At 37.2% G+C, this 23,473-nt stretch overlaps 1 protein-coding gene across 5 annotated transcripts in view; it reads right to left on the bottom strand.

Annotated features, from left to right (window-relative positions):
- XRN1 (5'-3' exoribonuclease 1) overlaps positions 1–23,473 on the bottom strand; it is a 137,188-nt gene that overhangs the window by 33,194 nt on the left and 80,521 nt on the right. For all 5 annotated transcript variants that reach the window (XM_050778105.1, XM_050778107.1, XM_050778106.1 and 2 more), the window contains 4 exons: positions 20,949–21,018; positions 18,021–18,228; positions 16,505–16,600; positions 7,970–8,078 (listed from right to left, as the gene is read on the bottom strand). In XM_050778105.1, coding sequence (XP_050634062.1) covers positions 7,970–8,078; positions 16,505–16,600; positions 18,021–18,228; positions 20,949–21,018 — 483 coding nt within the window. The remainder of the gene's footprint in view (positions 1–7,969; positions 8,079–16,504; positions 16,601–18,020; positions 18,229–20,948; positions 21,019–23,473) is intronic.

Below are 23,473 nucleotides of genomic sequence, written 5' to 3' on the forward strand. Positions count from 1 at the left end.
AGAGAAAGAATCAGAATTCTATCAGATAAATTTCACAAAGATATTGAAATAATTAAAAAGAATCAAGCAGAAATTCTGGAGTTGAAAAAAGCAACTGATATACTGAAGAATGTATCAGAGTCTCATAATAGCAGAACTGATTAAGCAGAAGAATTAGTGAGCTTGAACGGGTTATTTGAAAATACATAGGCCAGGCACGGTGGCTCATGCCTGTAATCCCAGCACTTTAGGAGGCTGAGGCAGGTGGATCACCTGACATTGGGAGTTCGAGACCAGACTGACCAACATGGAGAAACCCCGTCTCTACTAAAAATACAAAATTAGTCAGACGTGGTGGCGTATGTCTGTAACCCCAGCTACTCAGGAGGCTGAGGCAAGATAACTGCTTGAACCCGGGAGGCAGAGGAAGCGGTGAGCTGAGATTGCACCATTGCACTCCAGCCTGGGCAACAAAAGCGAAACTCCATCTCAAAAACAACCAACCAACCAACCAACCACACACACACAGAAGACAAAAGAAAACAGAATAAGAAAGAATGAAACACGTCTACAAGATCTAGAAAACAGCCTCAAAAGGGAAAATCTAAGAGTTATTAAGCCTTAAAGAAGGTAGAGAAAGAGGGGTAGAAAGTTTATTCAAAGAGATAATTTCACACAACTTCTCAAACCTAGAGAAAGGTATCAAAATCCAAGGACAAGAAGGTTATAGAATACTAAGCAGATTTAACCCAAAGAAGACTACCTCAAGGCATTTAATAACCAAACTCCTAAAGGTCAAAGATAAAGAAAAGATCATAAAGCAGCAAGAGAAAAGAAACAAATAACATACAATGGAACTACAATACATCTGGCAGCAGACTTTTCAGTGCAAATCTTACAGGTGAGAAGACAGTGGCATGACGTATTTAAAGAGCTGAAAGAAAAAAATTTTTATCCTATAATAGTATACCTGACCAAAAAAAAAAAAAAAAAAAAAAAAAATCCTTCAAACATGAAGGAAGAATAAAGACTTTCTCAAACAAAAGCTGAGGAATTTCATCAACATCACATCTGCCCTACAAGAAATGCTAAAGGGAGTACTTTAATCAGAAAGCAAAAAATGTTAACGAGCAATAAGACATTATTTGAAGGCACAAAACTCACTGGTAACAGTAAGTACACAGAAAAACATATAATACAACACTGTATGGTGTGTTATATTATTACAACTGATGAACCAATGAAAAATAATAACTGACAACTTTTCAAGGCATAGACAATATAGTAAGATATAAATAGAAACAGCAAAATATTAAGCGGCAGGATGAAGTTAAATTACAGATTTTTTATTAGTTTTCTTTTTGTTTATGCAAGCAGTGTTAAGTGTTAAGTTGTTAAAAATAATGGGTTATAAGAGTATTTGCAAGACTCATAACTTCAAATCAAAAACATAAACAGATACACAAAAAATAAAAAGCAAGAAATTATATCACACCACCAGCAAAAATCACCTTCACTAAAACGAAGTCAGGAAAGGACGAAGAGAAGACCAAAAAACAACCAGAAAACAAATAACAAAATGGCAGGAGGAAGTCCTCACTTGTCAATAATAACACTGAATGTCAATGAACTAAACTCTCTAATGAAAAGAATTGTCTGGAATAAAAATTGAGGCATGAAAACTACTCGTGCAACACTAACCCTTGACACGTCAGGGTCAGGATGTAGAGGGAAATAGCCCTTTCTTCTATAAATACATCTCACTCCCCTTCTCAGCAAGAAGACCACCCTCCATGGGCTTTATTAAAATTTAATCACCATTTTGAATTGAGCTTATTGTAATTATGTTTGTAGACAATAAATCCTTTTCACTCTCTTTTCAAAAAAAAAATAAATAAATAAAAATAAAAATAAAAAGGAACTGAAAAGTGTGCTTTATATATATGCTGATAAATACCATAATAAAGTCCTGCTGTCAACTTAAAAAAAAAAAAGAAAAGACACACAGTGGCTGAATGGATTAAAAAAAAAAAAGAAGACCCAATGATCTGTTGCCTAACAGAAACACACGTGACCTATAAAGACACATGCAGACAAATAAAGGGATAGAAAAAGTTATCCAATGTCAATGGAAACCAAAATGGAGCAGGGGTTAGCTATACTTATATATTAGACAAAATGCATTTCAAGACAAAAACAGTAAGACACAAGGAAGATCATTATATAATGATAAAGTGGTCAATTCAGCAAGAGGATACAACATCTGTATAAAAACAATTGTAAAAAAATATATATCCAACACTGGAGCACCCAGGTATATAGAGCAAATATTATTGGCACTAAAGAAAGAGATAAATCCAAATATAGTAATAGCTGGAGACATCAACATTCCACTTTCAGCATTGTACAGACCTTCCAGATGGGAAATAAACAATATTTGGAAAAACCTGAAGACTCCACCAAAAAACTATCAGAACTGATAAATTCAGTAAAGTTTCAGGATGCAAAATCAACATACAAAAATCAGTAGCATTTTTATATGTCAACGGCAAACAATCTGAAAACGATATCAAGAAAGTAATTCCATTTACAATAGCTACAGATAAAACTAATTATGTAGGAATTAACCAAAGAAGTACAAGTTCTCTACAATGAAAACTATAAAACATTGATGCAAGAAATTGAAGACGACACAAAAGAAGAGAAAGACATTCCAAGGTTCACAGACTGGAAGAATCAATATTGTTAAAATGTCCTATTACTCAAAGGGATCTATAGATTCAATGCAATCCCGGTCAAAATACCAATGACATTCTTTACATAAATAGAAAAAACAATCCTAAAATTTACATGGAACCACAAAAACCCCAGAATAGCCAAAGGTATTCTGAGCAAAAAGAACAAAACTGGAAGAATCACATTACCTGACTTCAAATCATACTACAGAACTATGGTAATGAAAACGGCATGGCACTGACATAAAAACAAACACACAGACCAGTGGAACAGAACAGTGAACCCCGAAATAAATCCACACATCTCATTTTTGACAAACGCACCAAGAACATACATTGGGGAAAGAATAGCCTCCTCAATAAATGGTGCTGGGAAAACTGGATATCCATGTGCAGAAAAATGAAACTAGACCTCCATCTCTTGCTATATACAAAAATCAAACTGGATTAAAGACTTAAGTCTAAGCCTAAAGTATGACACTACTAACAGAAAACATTGGGGAAGCTCCGACACTGGACTGGGCAAAGATTTCTTGAGTACTAGTCCCCCACAAGCACAGACAACCAAAGCAAAAATAAACAAATAGGATCACATCAAGTTAAAAAACTTCTACACAGCAAAGGAAACAATCAACAACATGAAGAGACAATACACAGAATGGGAAAAAATATCTGCAAACCATCTATCTGATAAGATGGATAATAACAAGAATATATAAGGAGATCAGACAACTCTCTAGGAAAAAAATCTAATAATCTCATTAAAAAATGAGCAAAAGCTTCAAACAGACTTTTCTCAAAACAAGAGGCATAAATGGCAAACAGGTATATGAAAAGGTGCTCAGCTGGATGCGGTGGCTCACGCCTGTAATCCCAGCACTTTGGGAGGCCGAGGCACATGGATCACGAGGTCAAGAGTTCGAGACCAGCTGGCCAAGATGGTGAAACCCTGTCTCTACTAAAAATACAAAAATTAGCCAAGGGTGGTGGCACACGCCTGTAATCCCGGCTACTCGGGAGGCTGAGGCAGGAGAATTGCTTGAAACAGTGAGGCGAAGGTTGCAGTGAGCTGAGATCGCACCACTGCACTCCAGCCTGGGCAACGAGAGCGAAACTCTGTCTTAAAAAAAAAAAAAAAAAAGAAAAGAAAAAAAGAAAAGGTTTTCAACATCATTGATCATCAAAGAAATGCAAATCAAAACTATAATGAGATATCATGTCACGCCAGATAAAATGGCTTTTATCCAAAAACAGGAAGTAACAAATGCTGGCGAGGATGTGGAGAAAAAGGTACCGCTGTATACTGTTGGTGGGGAGGTAAATTAGTACAAACACTGGTGAACAATTTGGAGGTTTTGTAAAAAACTAAAAATAGAGTTACCAAATAATTCAGCAATCTCACTGCTGGGTATATACCCCAAAGAAAGGAAATCAGTATACTGCAGAGATTATCTCCACTTTCATGTTTGTTGCAGCACTGTTCACAATAGCCAAGATTTGGAAACAACTTAAGTGTCCATCAACAGGTGAAGAAAGAACATGTGGTACATATACATAATGGAGTACTATTTGACCATAAAAAAGAATGAGATCCTGTCATTTGCAACAACATGGATCAAACTGGAGATCATATGTTAGGTGAAATAAGCCAGGCACAGAAAGACAAATTTCACATGCTCTCATTTATTTGTGGGAGCTAAAAATTAAAAACGATTGAACTCATGAAGATAGAGAGTAGAAGGATGGTTACTAGAGGCTGGGAAGAGCAGTGGGGCGGGGAGAATGGGGATAGTTAGCAGGTACAAAAAGTAGATGAATTAGACCTAGTATTTGCTAGCATAATGGGGTGACTATAATCAAAATAATTATATCTTTTTAAATAAATAAGAGAACATAATTATATTGTTTCTAACATAAAAGATAAATGCTTGAGGTGATGAATACCCTATTTACCCTGATGTGATCATTATGCATTGCATGCCTGTATCAAAATATCTCATGTAACCCATAAATATATACACCTACCATATATCCACAAAAATTAAAAATAAAAGATAAAAAACAAATAAAAGGCAAGGATGCATGTCCTCACCACTTCTATTCAGCACTGCACTAGTTGTTGTAAACACAGCAATTAGGCAAGAAAAGAAATAAAAGGCATTGAGATTATATAGGAAAAAGTAAAACTATCTCTATTTGCAGAAGCCACAAAAAATTAGGGTTAATGAACAGTTCAGGAAAGTGTCCAGATCAATATAAAAAAATCAGTTTTATGTCTATAACAGCAATGAACAATCAAAAAATAAAATTAACAACCCAGTTCCATTGAAAAAAGCATGAAAAAGAGTAAAATATTTGGAAATAAACGTAACAAAAAAGTGTAAGACTTGTATAACTGAAAACTACAAGACATCATGGAAAGAAATTAAAGACCTAAATAAATGGAAAGACATCTTGTGTTCATGGATCATGGACAGGAAGACTTAATACTGTTAAGATGACAATACTACCCAAAGTAACCTACAGATTTAATGCAATCCCTATGAAAATTCCATCTACCATTTTTGCAGAAATAAGCAAGATGATCATAAATTCGTATGGAAATGCAAGAGACCCAGAATAGAGAAAACGATCCTGAAAAAGAAGAACAAAGAGGGCTCAAACTTCCTGATTTCAAAACTTACAACAAAGCTACAGTAATCAAGACTGTGTATTTAGGCTGGGCGCGGTGGCTCAAGCCTGTAATCCCAGCACTTTGGGAGGCCAAGATGGGCGGATCACGAGGTCAGGAGATCGAGACCATCCTGGCTGACACGGTGAAACCCCGTCTCTACTTTAAAAATACAAAAAACTAGCCGGGCGAGGTGGCGGCGCCTGTAGTCCCAGCTACTCGGGAGGCTGAGGCAGGAGAATGGCGCAAACCCGGGAGGCGGAGCTTGCAGTGAGCTGAGATCCGGCCACTGCACTCCAGCCTGGGCGGCAGAGCGAGACTCCGTCTCAAAAAAAAAAAAAAAAAAAAAGACTGTGTATTTCACATAAGGACAGGCATATACATTAGTGGAATGGAATTGAGAGTCCAGAAATGAACCCATACATCTAAAGTCAACTACTTCTTAAAAATGAGATGGTGTCTTACTGTTTCCCAGGCTGGACTCAAATTCCTCGGTTCAAGCAATCCTCCTGCCTCAGACTCCTGGGCAGCTGGTACTACAGATGCATGCCTGGCTCTATAATCAAATAATTTCTGACAAGGGTGCCAAGACTACTCAATGGGGTGTCAAGAAAATTCAATGGGGAAAGAGTAGTCTTTTTAACAAACAATGTTTGGATAAATGGATGTACATAGGAGAATGAATATGAACTTGTATATCATATCATGTATAAACTTTTACTTAAAATGGAAAGAGACCCAAATCTAAGAGCTAAAACAGTAAAATTCTTACAAGAAAACACACTGTAACTCTTTGTGACTTTGGATTAGGGAATGGTTTCTCAGATGTGACACCTAAGGTACAAGCAACCAAAGACAAAGCAGAAAAAAACACATAAATTGGACTTCGTAAAAATTTAAAATTTTTGTGTTTCAGGAGAGTATAAAGAAAGTTAACAGAAAACCCACAGAATGGGAGAAATTTGCAAATCACATATCCAAGAAGCATGTAATATCTAGCATATATAAAGAACTCTTACAAATCAAGAAAAAAGATAAAAAATCCAATTCAAAAATGAACCAAGGATTTGAATTGACATTTCTCCAAAGATGATATACAGTTAGTAAGTGAGCATGTTGAGCACATGAAAGATAATCAACATTATTAGTTATTAATAAATTACAAATGAAAATCACAAGGACATTCCACCTCACACCTACTAGGATGACTATCGTCAAAGAGAGGGACAATAACAACTGTTGTGAAGGATGTGGAGAAATTGGACCTTCACACATCGCTAGTACAAAGGTAAAATGGTAATATCCAATTTGGTAGTTCTACAAAAAGCTGAACTTAAGAGTTACTACCATACAACTCAGTAATTTCACTCATATGCATACACCCAAGAGAACTGAAAACATATGTTCACACAAAAACTTTTCCACAGATATTCATAGCAGCATTATTCACTATAGCCCCAATGTGGAAACAACCTCCATGTCTACAAATGGATGAACAGATAGACAAAACGTAGCATTCATACAATGGAATATTACTCAGCCATAAGAAAGGATGAAGTACTGATACAGTTGTCCCTCCGTATCTGTGGAAGATTGCTTCCAGGACCTCCTGTGGCTATCAAAATCCACATACACTCAAGTCCCTTAGAGAAAACAGTGTAGTATTTGCCTACAATCTACACACATACTCCTTATATATTAAATAATCTCTAGATTACTTACAATGCTTGATACAAGGTAAATGCTGTGTAAATAGTTGTCATACTGTGTTGTTTAGGGGAATAAGATTAAAAAGTGTGCACATGTTCAGAGCAGACACAATCATCCTCTTTTTTTTTTTTTTTGAGAAGGGGTCTCACTCTGTCACCCAGGCTGGAGTGTAGTGGCCGATCTTAGCTCACTGCAACCTCTGCCCCCCACCCAGGCTCAAGCAGTCCTTCCACCTCAGCCTCCTGAATAGCAGGGACTACAGGTGCATGCCACCACACCTGGCTAATTTTTATATTTCTGGTAGAGATAGGGTTTTGTCATGTTTTCCAGGCTGGTCTTGAACTTCTGGGCTCAAGTGATCTGCCTGCCTTGGCCTCCCAAAGTGCTGGGATTACAAGCATGAGCCACCGCACTCTGTCTTTTCTGAATGTTTTTGATCCTCAATTGGTTGAATCCATGGATGTGGAACCCACAGGTACGGAGGGCCAACTGTACATGCTACAACATAGATAAATCTTGAAAATACACAAGTGAAAGAAGTCAGTCATAAAAGTTCATATATTTTCTGATTCCATTTATATTGTCTAGAACAGGCAAATCAATAGAGGCAGAAAGTAAACTATGGGTTGCCAGGGCCTGGAGGAGTGACTGCTAATAGGTATGGTGCTTCTTTTTCAGGTGACAAAAATTTTCTAAATTTAGATGGTGGTGTTGGTTATAAAGTTTTGTGAAAATACAAAAAACCACTTACTGAATACTTTAAAAGAATGAATTTACTTTATGGTATGTGAATTATATCTCAATAAAATTGTTTATTTTTTTAAAAAAGAAGCAGATAGCACATACAAGTACACCTTTCTAATATAAAACTTACATTTTCTGTGAGGGTCATGTTTTCTTTGCTGATATTTAACACTGTTGTCATTAAAGCCAGATTTATGATGTTGGTTTACTTGGCTTATTTCTTGAGGTAGCACTGCACCCTGAAAATTAAAATTCTTATAAATTAAACAAAATATTAATATTATTACTTATTATCTTCAACTTTTAATAATTACATTATTTTTATAAATTATATAGTTCCTTAGAAAAAAACTTAATATAGAAAAGTATACAGACTTCGAAAGCCACTTGAACTCTACCACCAGACTCATTAACATAATGATCATCATTCTATTTTTTCTATGCATTCGTTTGCAAGATATAAAGAAAACAATCATTTTATAAAGATGCTACTTTTAAAATTTGAGACAGATTCTTGCTCTGTTACCAAGGCTGGAGTGCAGTGGCGCAATCTCGGCTCACTGCAACCTCTGCCTCCCAGGTTCATGTGATTCTCATGGCTCAGCCTTCTGAGTACCTGGGACTACAGGTGAGTACAATCATGCCTGGCTAGTTTTTGTAGTTTTAGTAGAGACGGGGTTTCACCATGTTGGTCAGGGTGGTCTCAAACTCCTGGCCTTAAGCAATTCTCCCAACTTGGCCTCCCAAAGTGCTGGGATTACTGGCATGAGCCACCGCACCCAGACAAAAATGCTCCTTTCAATAAAATAATTAAATCTAATTTTGCTTGATGTTAACAAATGCAGAAACCAAACAAAATACTAAACTTTAGGTAAATGTTTCTTCACAACAGAAATATCAGTCTCTAAAGATCCCCCTAGATTTGCTTCAAAATAATCCCATCCAATGGGTAGGTGGAGGTGGGAAATGAGCAGGGGTTATAGAAGAAATAGTACTGGACTAGAGCAAGGTAGGGAATGAGTACTGGTGGGTTCATTCATTCTATTTACTTGATATCATTATGGTTAAACTTTTCCATCAAAAATTTTAAAAAGGTTATCATTTCTGGCTCTATATTATGAAAATTGAGGATGTTAGCCCACTTACATTCCCTTCCATGTTAATTTTATTAATCCCATGTTTTATTGGGATTAATAACAATCCCAATACCTGATTTTTATTAATATTTATATTGTCGAGGTTTTTAAATGATGGAAGACTTCACTACTAGATAGCCAGCTGATTATAAAGTTACAGTAATTGAGACAGTTCATAAATAGACAGAATTAGCAAAATGGCATAAGTTTCATATGAAGATTCTATCAGATCCTTTCATTTTTGCATAGGCCTGAATGCAAAAAGAGACAGACAATTTCCCACAGTTGAAGCAGCAAGAAGCAGCAAAAGTGGAGGCTAGAGAAAGTCAATACAAATGAATTATTTCACAGTTTTGCTTTTGGTAGGCCCTATTTACTTTCTTCTCAGCACAGACAAATGGACACTGGGTACGGAGACACAACATGTCCTCGCTGGTAGTGGGCAAGCTCCAAAATAGTTGTGATATGCATGGGAGTACCAAGGAAGATCTAATGAGGTCACATGGATAGAAACACTCAAGGCTCTTCAGTTTTTAAAAAATCTATTTTTTATTTTTTTGTAGAGACAGGGATCTTATTATGTTGCCCAGGCTGGTGTCAAACTCCTGGGCTTAAGTGTTCCTACTGCCTTGGCCTCCCAAAGTGCTGGGATTACATGCATGAACCACTGTGCCCAGCCCAAGGTTCTTCAGTTTTGTTTTTTGTTTTTGAGACAGGGTATTTGCTCTGTCACTCAGGCTGCAGTGCAGTGGCGTGGTCTTGGCTCACTGCAACCTTCGACTTCTGGGCTCAAGCAATCCTTCTGCCTCAGTCTCCTGAGTAGCTGGGGCTATGGGCATGTGCCACCATGTCTGGCTAATTTTCGTATTGTTTTGTAGAGATGGGATTTTGCCATGTTGCCCAGGTTGGTCTCGATCTCCTGGGCTCCACGGACCCACCCACGTTGGCCTTCCAAAGTGCTGGGATTACAGGTGTGAGCCACTGCAACTGGCCAGCTCTTCAGTTATTAAGAGTCAAAATGGCATGAGATTTCTATCATCATGGCACAATGGCTGGTGGGACTTTGGCCTACAGCAGTACATTATGGGTGATTTTGACTCTAAGGAGAGGAATTAGAACATTAGGATAGAACAAGTATTGTCTGAGTGTCTATTATGTGCCAGGTATGGTAAATGAACTGTGTACCCATTATTTTAATATCATTATAGTAATGCTACTGTCATAATAATGCTGTTATTATTTTGATTTTATTTTATAGCCAAGTATAAATGAGGCTCAAACTGATAAAGCAATTTATCACAGATCTATGTAACGGGAGAGCTGACATTTGAGGTCTAACTCCAAAATCCATGTTCACAGTACTACTTCAGAGAAAAGGTAAGCCATATGTTTAATCAGAAAGCAAATACTTGGGTATAGTTCTTTAGGGTGTTCTGTTTGGTATCTATATAAAGGTATTTGTACACATTGCCATGTTTTGCCAATCAAAGCTTGAATATTTTTTATTACAGTGAGTTCTCTTGAATTTGCTCATCAGGTTAGGCTGCTTATTAATGTATATGTGTTATATTTTGGCTCTCATAATTCTTAGGACATTTAAGAGATAAAACATGAGAGTGTTCAGCTGAAATAAACAATGAAATAGCACCCAGTAAGACGGGTTGCATGCAGGAGATAATGAAAAAATATAACATCAAATGATTCTCAAGGAAATAGCAGATTTTGACTGAGACCTAGAGGGTTATTTGTAGTGAGAGAAAAAAATGGGCATTCTAAGTGGAAGGAACAGAAAGAACACATAACCCCAAAAGGGAATCATCTGTGGGAAAGGGAAGGAAAGAGACCAGTCTGACAAGAACAGACTATTATGTCCAAACGGTTGGATATACATCATATAATTAGGTGGGGTTAGATTATAGAAGGCCTTAGACATTAGTTTGAGGAGTTGAGGCAGGATTCCAACCCTGGAGCTGTATATATTCTAGAGTACGACAGCAATACTATTTTGTGGCTAGAAAAGACCTTAGAGGTCATCTAAGTGAACTTCATTGTATACATGAGGACACAGAAGCCTAGGGAAATAAGCCTCTCTCTGAGGAGATAGAGTATTCCAGACACATTCAAAGGCCCTGTTGTGGGGATCATCCCTGGCATACTCAAGGAAGAGGAAGAAGACCATTATGGCTGTAGCAAAAAGGTGAGTTAGGCCGGGCGCGGTGGCTCAAGCCTGTAATCCCAGCACTTTGGGAGGCCGAGACGGGTGGATCACGAGGTCAGGAGATCGAGACCATCCTGGCTAACACGGTGAAACCCCATCTCTACTAAAAAATACAAAAAAAAAAAACTAGCCGGGCGAGGTGGCGGGCACCTGTAGTCCCAGCTACTCGGGAGGCTGAGGCAGGAGAATGGCATAAACCCGGGAGGCGGAGCTTGCAGTGAGCTGAGATCCGGCCACTGCACCCAAGCCTGGGCGACAGAGCGAGACTCTGTCTCAAAAAAAAAAAAAAAAAAAAAAAAAAAGGTGAGTTATAGAAAATGTGATTAGAGAGGTGACACATCAATATTGTATGGGACATTCCAGGCCATTATATAAAAACAATGGCTTTTACTCACTGAAATGGGGAATCAGTGGAGGGTTTTGAGCTGCAGAAGGACATGATCTCTGACTTATATTTTAATATCATCACTCTGCCTGCTATCTTGAGAACAGACTGTAGAGGAGCCAGGATGGAAACAGATTACTAGACTACTGCAACCATCAAGGTGAGAGTTGGTATGAATTTGGAGTAGGGTAGTAGGAGCCTGTGAGAAATGGTCCAATTCTAGACATATTTGGAAGAGATTTACAGATGATAATGAATTGGATATGAGGGTAGAAGACAAAAAAAGGAGTAAAGGATGTGGCTCTCAAGGTCTGAGTGAAAGGAGGGAGTGGCTATTAACTGAGATGGGAATGACATCAGGTAACCTAAGTTTGTGAGGGAAGAACGAGAGTTCAATTTTGGATATGGTAGGTTTGAGATGTATATTAAGTATCCAAGTGGAGACACAGAGTTGGACTTTTGAGTGGTGATGAAGGGTTGAACATTGAGTCTAAAGATCATAAAGGACTTCCAAGCTGGAGAGAGAAGTTTGGAAGTCACGATGTATGTGTTTTTGTAGGTATATATGTTTGTGTGTGTATCTATATCTATCTTATCTAAATCTATTTTTTCTCTATCATCTATCTCTCTATAATTATCTATCAATCTATCTATCTATCAATCTATCCATCCATCCATCTATCTATCTATCTATCTAAGGAAACGGGTATAGATAGAGAAAAAAATCCAATAATTTAGCCCTAGAGGATTCCATCTTGAAAGAGCCCGAGAGATTAGGTAAAACTGACAAAGAAGACTGAGAAACAACAGCCAATGAGACAGGAAGAAAAACAGGGAAGGGTGGTATTCCAATGACAAGTGAAGAATGGATGACAAGGAGAACAGAGGGATCAACTGTATGCAATGCTGCTGATGGCTCAATTCAGATGGAAACTCAGACTTGATCACATGGTTTTGTACACGAAGGTCCTTGGGAACCTTGAAAGGGCAGTTTTAGTAAAGTGATGGGAATGAAAGACTGAGTAGAGTGGGTTTAAGAGGGAAAGGGAGAGAGAGGCACCAGTATAGACAATTTTTTCAAGGAGTTTTGTTCTAAAAGGAAGCACTACTCTAAGTACCTTCTTGCCTTTATCTATTTGTTCAACTTTTTAATTAACTCCTGCTCTTCCAATCTTTTACTGAGGACTGTTCCTCCAAATTCAACAACAGTTTTCTTTTCATTTTTTGCCTTACTGCTTGACTAATGACTTTGACTGTTACCTCTCTGCTAAGTATTACTAATCTATATCTCTGATTTGAACCTCAGTCAAGATTTAATCCAGTATCTGCAACTTTCTAGAACAGATATTATAGCTGGATACTCCACCATCACCTCAACCTCAAGGTGTCCCATCTTAGACAAGGCAGCATGAAAGAAGAAGAAAAATTTTTTTTAAGTAAAAAAAAGAAAAAAAGGAAAAGTCCCAGATTTGGCCTCACCTAAAGTCACTTCTCTTACCCTTATTTCTAACACCACCATTCCTCAGGCATATAATCTAAAATGCTTAGAGTCAAAAATTTTTGCTTTCTAACATGATTTTTCCAATGATATTATAAATCATTCTATCATTCTACTCCTTTTCAGTTCCTGCAACTGGACTTTAGATTGTCATTCTTGGCCTAAATTAACTTTCTAACTACGATTCTCATTTCCTATCTTTTTCGCGTATAGTCCTTCTTACATACTGCTGACTGATGAATCTTTCTTAAAGACCCTTTCATCTTTTTTGACCCCAAGGCAAAATTGGGCAAAATATCTCTTGGGTTTGAACCCAGTTTACACCCTGAAGCAGTGTGGTGCAGTAAGTACAGTACCGGACTCGGAATCAGGAAATTAGGTTTTGTGATTCAAATAGTTTAAAACAAAATAATTTATGGATAACCTAAAGAAAGCTTATAATAGCACATTGGCTGAGGAGACCTATGTATCTTGTCACCCTAATATTTTTCTTTACTGTTTAGACTAAGTTATGACATATGCACTAATTTTTTATGTTTATTTTACTATTTATATTTATTTTGCCATTTATGTTTGTATTTCCTTTGTAATTTTCTCTTTTATCTCTGATAATGCCACCATTACTGCAGGATACTAGAATAAATGAGGGTCTGAAGGTACAGGCTACTGGTTTATAAACTTCAACATTCCTTTTTTTTTTTCTGAGATGGAGTCTTGTTCTGTCATCCAGGCTGGAGTGCAGTGGCACAATCTCGACTCACTGCAACTTCCACCTCCTGGGTTCAAGTGATTCTCTTGCCTCAGCCTTCTGAGTAGCTGGGACTACACGTGTGCCACCACACCTGACTGATTTTTTGTATTTTTAGTAGAGATGGGGTTTCACCATGTTGGTCAGGCTGGTTTTGAACTCCTGACCTCAAGTAATCCTCCAGCCTTGGCCTCCCAAAGTGCTGGGATTACAGGCGTGAGCTACCACGCCTCACCGAACATTCCTTTTTGATCTAAGCTGAGAAGACAGGTAACTAGCAAAACATGTAGTAGGAATTTATTCCTTTCCTCTTCCTTTCTTTGTCTGAGTCTCTACTCTTTTAGCAGCACTTTTTTCCTCTTCTTAATCTCCACCAAGGAATGCTTATTTGTTCATTCATATTTAAGATAACCAACTACCAGCATAAAGTGACATGTTCAAGTGGAAAAAAGTAAGTTGTTAAATGCGATAAGGGCCTTTGTTAAATTTAAAATATAGTTACTATGACTTTGTAAATAACTAAAAAAAACTAAAGCTGATTTAAAACAAAAATTATCTATACTCTCGACTCATTGGTCCAGAAACTTTTACAGGTCTGAAAATAATTATGAAAATTCACAATCACATGGAACCAGAAAACAGCCCAATAGCCAAGGCAATCTTAAGCAAAAAGAACAATGTTGGAGACATCACATTACCTGACTTCATGTTATACTGTAAGTTTATATTACCATGTATCTGCCATGTAACAAAAGTAGCATGGTACTGGTACAAAAACAGACACACAGACCAATGGAACAGAATAGAGAACACAGAAATAAAATGGCACACTTACAACCCCCTGATTTTTGACAAAGTCAACGAAAACAAGCAATGGGGTGAGGACTCCCTATACATGATGCTGGGATAGTTGGCTAGCCATATGCAGAAGAATGAAACTGGACCCTTACCTTTAAGCATATACAAAAATCAACTCAAGATGGATTAAAGACTTACAACATAAGACCTCAAACTGTAAGAATCCTAGAAGAAAATCCAGGAAATACCACTTGGAGTGTAAGCCTTGAGAAAGAATGCATGACTAAGTCCTCAAAAGCAATCACAACAAAAACAAAAATTTACAATGGGACCTAATTAAACTAGAGTTTCTGCTCACAAAAAAAACTATCAACAGAGTAAACACACAACTACAGAATGGGAGAAAATATTCGCATACTGTGCATCTGACAAAGGTCTAATATCAAGAATCTATAAGGAACTTAATTCAACAAGCAAAAAACAAACAATGCCATTTAAAAATGGGCACAAGATGCTTGCTCCAGCAGCACATATACTAAAATTGGAATGGTACAGAGAAGATTAGCAAAATCTTAAGAAAATTTATATTTTAATTAAAAAATTATTTTTTTAAAAAATGGGGAAAAGACATGAATAGACACTTTGCAAAAGACATATAAGTGGCCAAGAAAAATATGAAAAAAAAGTTCAACATCACTAATCATCAGAGAAATGCAAATCAAAACTGCAAGATGATACCATCTCACACCAGTCAGAATGGCTGTCAAAAAATAACAGATGCTGGTGAGGTTGTAGAAAAAAGGGAATGCTTATAAACTCTTGGTGGGAATGTAAATTAGTTCAGCCACTGTAAAAAGCAGTTTGGAGATTTCTCAAAGAACTTAAAACAGAACTACCATTCGACCCAGTAATCACACTGTTGGGTACATACCCCAGGGAAAATAAACCATTCTTCCAAAAAGACACATACCCACATATATTAATTGCATTTGCTATTCACAATAGCAAAGACATGGAATCAACCTAAGTGCTTATCAATGGTGGATAAGATTGATTCATTGATTGATTGATTTAGAGACTAAGTGTTAGTTACTCTGTTGCTCAGGCTGGAGTGAAATGGGGTGATCTCAGCTCACTGCAACCTCTGGCCTCCCAAGTTCAAGCAACTCTTCTGCCTCACCATCACGAGTAGCTGGCTAATTTTTTATTTTCAGTAGAGATGGGGTTTCACCATATTGGCCAGGCTGGTCTCAAACTCCTGACCTCCAGTGATCCACCCATCTCAGCCTCTCAAGGTGCTGGGATTACAGGCGTGAGCCACAGTGCCCAGCCAGATTTTTAAAAATGTGGTATATATACACCACGGAATATACACTATGGAATACTATGCAGTCATAAAAAAGAATGAAATAATGTCCTTTGCAGCAACATAGGTGGAACTGAAGGCCATTATGCTAAGTGAATGAACACAGGAACAGAAAACCAAATACTATATGGTTCTCACTTATAAGTGGGAGCTAAGCATTGGATACACATGGTCATAAAGATGGGAATAACAGACACTGGGGGTTACTAGATGGGGGAGACAGGGAGGAGGAGGGAAGGGCGGAAAAACCACCTATTGGGTACTATGCTCACTGCCTGGGTGACAGGATCATTTGTACCCTAAACTTCAGTGTCACACAGTATATTCATGTAACAAACCTGTACATGTATCTCCTGAACCTAAAATAATAAAGTTGAAATTATTTAAAAAAAAAAAAGAACATTCATGATCAAAATTATGAGATTTCACAGAAAAATAATCATTGTAGTCTTAAAAGAAAAATATAAAAAAATATTTTCTTTAAATTAGTTGTCCATCAAAACAAGGAATATTAACCTTCTCTTGTACAGCTGGCTGAAAGTGTTGCATCTTTCCAGATCCCTGTAAGGACTGCCAAATGTTGCAGAATTCATCATCATCTTTAGTAGATACCTAGCAAAGTACAAACAATTTCTTAAGAAAATAGGAAGAAATAAAAATGCATATTAAAAATCAAACAATTTATTTATTAATGTTATTCAGTGGTAGATGGGATATTAAACTAACTTGTTTTTTTTTTGACTCGGGGTCTTACTCATGTGGGGTCTTGCTTATGTCACCTAGGCTGGGAAGCTGTGGTGGGGTCACAGATGACTGTAACCTCGAATTCCTGGGCTCAATCCTCAGCCTCCTGTGGAGCTAGGACTACAAGCATGTTACCACCATGCCCAACTAATTTTTTTGTTTTTTCTTCTAGGGATGGGTTACCATGTTTTGCTGTATTGTCCAGGCTGGTCTTGAACTCCTGCCTCAAGCAGTCCTCCTGCTTTAGCCTCCCAGAGTGTTGGGGTTACAGATGTGGGCTACCATGTCGACCCCTAAACTAACTTTCATTATGTGAAATCTCTTAGTTCCTTTTTTTTCTAAAGCTCAGCATAGTAATCACAAGAGTATTCTGTGAGAGTGAAACTGGTGTTCTTCATATGCAACTGGTCTTGGTTTTATTTGTTGAAAAATAAAGCATAACAAACACTATAAAAGATTATACTGAATCAATATCCCCATCAATAGGTTTTTTTTTTTTGTCTTCTAATGTAAAATACATTCTTTCACTCAAATTAACACCTAAAAATTTTATTTTAAAAATCTTCACCTTACACAAAATAATCTAATAAATTTAAAAATCAACAATTAAGATTTAAACTCTGGAAAAATAGGCACCAAATTTTGACAGTGGTTACCTATGAGATTTGAGAGGCCGTTTGCTTGTGTTTCCTTTGTTATCATCTACTTCTGTGTTTTCCAATTGGTTTATAATAAACAGGTACTATTTGGGTTAAAAAATTTACTTAATAAGCATGAGATTTGGGGCCATGGAATTAAATAGTGTCTCAAACAAGATAACTCAATTTTTGTCCCTAGAAAGAAGAAATAAAGGAAATTGCCCATAAATTGTATGGTAGAAACTTGAAAATTGCTTTTGATAAATGTGATATAATCTTTGCCCTTTATCTTTCAAATTTGTTATTTATAGCAGATAGCACAGGACATTTGGATTATACAAGAAAAAAATTAAATGTTAACTTGAAAAGTAAACATATAAAGAGAAAACATGGACATTCTTAAGTTCCTTATTTAAATACACTTTTTTCCTTTAATACAGCTGTTATTTTATAGCAGAGGTAGAATGCTAGCAATAGCATTCTTTACTAGCCTAGTATCTTAAATTTGGAATTGACCTGAACCAAAACTTTTTAAATAAAAAAGGGAAACTAAGTTAAATTAGGTTTACATTTACAAAGTCTGCCGTGATTTCTGATTTGTAAAAGGGGTAGAGGAGAAGTTAAAAGAAGTTAAAGACTGAGAGTCTTACTTGAGTAGGAACAAAAAGTGATTGAGGGGAATGGTTGAGGCCTCCCAAATGCCCACAGGAAACTGATGAATTTGAGCTATAGTGATGCACAGCTGGTTGTGGTTTTACAATAGCTGTCAACTTCTGATTTCCAGTTTCAGAGCGACTCCCATGAGAAAGGTTCACCAAGGCACTTGTTGGCAGTCGATAACCTCTACCAGGCGAGCATCTAAAAGTAAAAAGTTACATCAGTGTCAGAAGGAAAACAATACTAAATGTGTTAGGGAGAAAAGTCAAATAATTTTTGGTGGACAATCCATCATCAGCATTAGTAAACATTACTTTTTAAATTCAGTAGAGGAACCTCAAATCATAGAAATAGCTCAATTTATAAGATGATGTATTTCTACAAAGTTTCCTAAGAGCACATTTAGTATTTACTAAGTAGAGAAAACCCAACTATGTTTTAGGGGTGTGTGTCAATTTGTTGTTAAGAAGCTTGCATCTTAATTGTTGAATACAACTGAAAATTTATGAATTTTGTTGTTGTTGAGAGATGAGATCTCGCTGTTACTCAGGATGGAGTGCAATGGTGCTACATCCTAGCTCACTGCAGTGTCGAACTCCTGGACTCAAGCAGTCTTCCTATCTCAGCCTCCTGAGTAACTGAGACCACAGGTGCAAGGCACCATGCCTGGCATGCTTTTGTATTTTTTTTTAGAGCCAGGGTCTCACTATGTCACCCAGGCTGGTTTTGAACTCCTGGGCTCAAGTGATCCTCCATCCCTGGCCTCCCAAAGTGTTGGGATTACAGGTGTGAGCCACCACGCCTGGCCTCAAACTTCTTAAAAACTGTGGAGCCGGGCATGGTGGTTCACGCCTGTAATCCCAGCACAGCACTTGGGAGGCCGAGGCGGGCGGATCAGTTGAGGTCAGAAGTTCAAGACCAGCCTGGCAAACATGTTGAAACTCTGTCTCTATTAAAAATACAAAAAAATTAGCCAAGCATGGTAGTGCACACCTGTAATCCCAGCTACCCGTAAGGCTGAGGCAGAATTGCTTGAACCCGGGAGATGGAGGCTGCAGTGTGTCAAGATCATGCCACTGTACTCCAGACTGGGCAACAGAACAAAAATCTGTCTCAAAAAACAAAACAAAACAAACAAAAACAAAAAAATGAAAACTGTGGTTTGGGCAGTCTAGGTTATGAAAGCTCAGGAGCATGGAACCATTCTCAGTATGGCTCTTCCTAAGCAACAGGGTAAGTGTTAGCTTTGATTTCATTTGTCTATTGGTCAAATGTGGAGTCCGGCCCTTTTTTTCCTCATTTTCCCATCTTAAAGTTCTGGGCCTGTATCTGGAAAGGCTTAAGAGACAAGTATTTGTGATTTCCATCTTTCATGGCCTTGATAAACGTGTTAGATATTAAACAAACCTTCTCTTAAGTTTTCAACTCTATGACCTACTTTTTTCTCTTTGAGAGTATAATTTTCTTATATTGAAAGAAAGTGCAAAAGTAGAGTTCTATGAGAAACCTTTGTAAGTTCAAGGTTGCTAGGAAGTATCTATTTTCATGAGAACTAAACTTACTAAAGATTCTGCATTACATAAATGAATATACTGCAAGCAGGTAATCTTTTACCCAGCTCTCTATCAGTCAATAAATTTACTGTCCCTTACTAGGAGACGGGGAAAAAAGACACTGAGGAAAAAAACCCCACAAAAATATACTTAAAATATATTTTGAAAAGTTAGTGAATCAAAGGCATTGGTTATCAAACATTTTCATGAACAATAAAATCAGACAGGAGATCCGGATTCTGCCACTGTATGTGAAGAGTGCAGACAGGAGAAGTCTTTGAGTAACAAGCATATTTAAATTGCAAAACAACAATAATAGCATCCTGAAGGTAACTACTTGGTATAACGGCCGAAGACTGTGATTTCATGCAAGGAGGTTAAAAAAGGGTAATTTTTAATTTTAATTACTCATTCATCAAAATAGAGGAGAAAAAGAAACTAGATAAATTCAGTTGCTTTCCAGCTGATTTTTAGAAAGTAGAAAACTGGAAAGGATTTCGTTTTATTCTTACAATAACCTAGGGAAGTATGTATATATCTTCATTATAGATGAGGAAATTGAGGGTCAGACATTTAATTAACCTACCCAAGGTAATACAATGTTTAAGTGTGAGAGTACACCACGGTGCCTCTCATTTTATCATGATCCTTGTTCCTATAACTTTAAACTTTCTATTGGCACTTTCTCCCAAAATACTCATCTTATCTGTGTTAAATTTAACTCTCTTCCTTTAAACCTCCTAACCTCCAGTTAACTTTCTCCTTTCCTTTATAGTCAAACTTTCCAAGTGTTGCCTCCATTTCCTGTCTCCATTACTACACTTGCCATTCACTTCTCAAATCATGCCAATCTGTCGTGAGTACCTACAACTCCACTAAAATTGGTGACAAAGACATACATGTCACTAGTTTCAAAGGACATTTCTATTCCTCAAGTTATTTAACCCTAATACCATTGTTTATATATGCTATTCCCTCTTCCTGTGCACATGTCATTATTCCCCCCTTTTTTCCCTCAGTAGCTATTATTCATTCTTCAAGTTCTATCTTAAATACCACTTCCTCAAGGAGGCCTTTCTGTTACTCGCAGGACAGGTCACACTCTTTATAAAAACTTGCACTTCTTCCTAGCGCTTGCCATGTTTTAATTAAATAATATTGTAATCAGTTGCTTAATTACCTCCCTCACTAAAATGAAAGCTCTATGAGGGTAGAAAGCATGTCTGCCTTATTCAGTGTTACATCTCTAGTAGCAAGTATGTCTTACACATACCATGCATTGAAATTGTAAGCAAATAAAAAATAATATAAAGCCACTGGCCACATGAACATATTCACAAAGGGCAATTATCATTGGGAAATACAAACCTTATTGTTAACCCTCCAGGAAATTCTTCATCAAATAATACTTCAAACAGTACATCAGCTTCTCTATTAGCTGTTAAAACACAGAGAGAAAGAGATAATAAAAAATCATATGATGAAAAATCAACAGATAAGTTTTTGGAGTGTTTGGAAGTATTTATTATAAAAATTCTGGATATGATATAAAATATTCAGGATATGAAGAATGGCATAATATTAATAGAAGGAATGTTATATAAGCTAAGAAACAGAATACCAGTGCCTTAGAGGATCATATTGTCCCAATTCCCAACTAGGTAACCATTATCTTCAATTTGGCAGTTATGATTCCTTATGTTTCTTTATACTTCTACTACATACATATATATCTGTGAATAATATATAGTATTGTTTTGCAAGTTTTGAAACATATACATGGTATCATAGAGAATATATTATTTTGCAACTTATTTTTATTTCTTTCAACATTATATTTGTGAGATTCACCCAGGTAAACGTGTGCATTCAGTTTTCTGGATATACAGTATCCCATCTATGGGTAAACAATAATTTATTCATTCTCCTGCTGATAAACATTTAGGTGATTTCTAACTTTTGCTATTATAAACAATGCTACAATGAACATGCAAATGTGTCCTTTATGCAGGTGATTGTTCCCTAGGTTAAAAGTGAAAACTGCTGGGTCTTAAGGCATGTACTTTTTTTTTTAAAAAACAGCCTTACTGGGCCTGGCACGGTGGCTCACGCCTGTAATCCCAGTACTTTGGAAGGCTGAGGCGGGTGGATCATGAGGTCAGGAGATCAAGAAGATCCTGGCTAACACGGTGAAACCATGTCTCTACTAAAAATACAAAAAAAAAAGTTAGCCAGGTGTGGTGGCGGGCACCTGTTGTCCCAGCTACTTGGGAGGCTGAGGCAAGAGAATGGCATGAACTCGCGAGGTGGAGTTTGCAGTGAGCCAAGATTGCGTCACTGCACTCCAGCCTGGGCGACAGAGCGAGACTCCATCTCAAACAAACAAACAAACAAACAACAACACAGCTTTACTGAGGTATAACTGACATATGATACACTGCACATATCTGAAATATACAAGTTAATGAGTTTTAACATACATAATTAACCATGAAGCCATGACAAATAGGATAATCACTTCCAAACCTTTCCATGTCCTTTTGTAATCTGAATCCTCCTAAACCAGGCAACAACTAAAACTCTGCTGTCACCATAGGTTACTTTACATTTGTAGAATTTTATGTAAATGAAATAATACAATGTGTATTCCTCATTCGTCTGGCTTCTTTGAGCATAATTATTTTGAGAGTCACCTATGTTGTGTGTATCAGTAGTTTCTTTTTTATAGCTGAGAAGTATTCCCCTGCATATGTATCCAAGAATTTGTTTAACCATTCACCTATCAATGGGAATTTAGATTATTTCTAGGCTTTGGTTATTTTTTTTTTTTTTTTTTTTTTTTTTTTGAGACTGAGTCTGGCTCTGTCGCCCAGGCTGGAGTGCAGTGGCCGGATCTCAGCTCACTGCAAGCTCCGCCTCCCGGGTTCACGCCATTCTCCTGCCTCAGCCTCCCGAGTAGCTGGGACTACAGGCGCCGCCACCTCGCCTGGCTAGTTTTTTGTATTTTTTAGTAGAGACGGGGTTTCACCATGTTCACCAGGATGGTCTCGATCTCCTGACCTCGTGATCCACCCGTCTCGGCCTCCCAAAGTGCTGGGATTACAGGCTTGAGCCACCGCGCCCGGCCGGCTTTGGTTATTACATATAAGGCCGCTATGAAGATTCATGAACAAGGTTTAATGTGGATTTAAGCCCATTTCTCTTGGGTAAATACCCACCTATGAATGGGATGGCTGGGCCCTATGCTATGATGTATGTTTAACTTTTTAAGGACTTACCTTCATCATGATAGCCCACCAATGGGGGGAGAAAAAAAATAACCCACTAAACTACTTTCCAAAGTGGTTTTATCTTTTACATTACGACTGGCAATATAGGAGAGTTCTAGTTGCCCTATATCGTTGTCAACACTTGGTATAACCACTCTCTTAAATTTCAGTCTTTCTAGTCTGTACATGGTATTATCTTATTTGGTTTTAATCTGTATTTCCCTAACAACGAATGATGTTGAGCATTTTTTCATATGCTTATTTGCTATCCATATATCTTCTGTGGTAAAGTATCTGTTCAGCTATTTTGATCATTTTAAAAACTGGGTTGTTTGATTTATTAAACTGTAAAAAACTTTTATATAGTCTAAATAAAAGCATTTGTTGGATTTATGTTTTGCTAATATGTGCCTTTTCATTTCTGTAATACGGTCTTTTGAAGAGTGAGAGTTTTTTTTTGTTTTTTTTTTTAATTTTGATGAAGTCTAAAGCAGCAATTTTCTTTTTCTTTCTGTCTTGTCTTTTTTTTTTTTTTTTGAGACAGAGTCTTGCTCTGTTGCCCAGGCTAGAGTGCAGTGGTGTGATCTCAGCTCACTGCAACCTCTACTCTCTGTGTTCAAGAGA

This window comes from Macaca thibetana, chromosome 2 (assembly GCF_024542745.1).
Source record: "Macaca thibetana thibetana isolate TM-01 chromosome 2, ASM2454274v1, whole genome shotgun sequence".
In the NCBI taxonomy this organism is placed as follows: Eukaryota; Metazoa; Chordata; class Mammalia; order Primates; family Cercopithecidae; genus Macaca; species Macaca thibetana.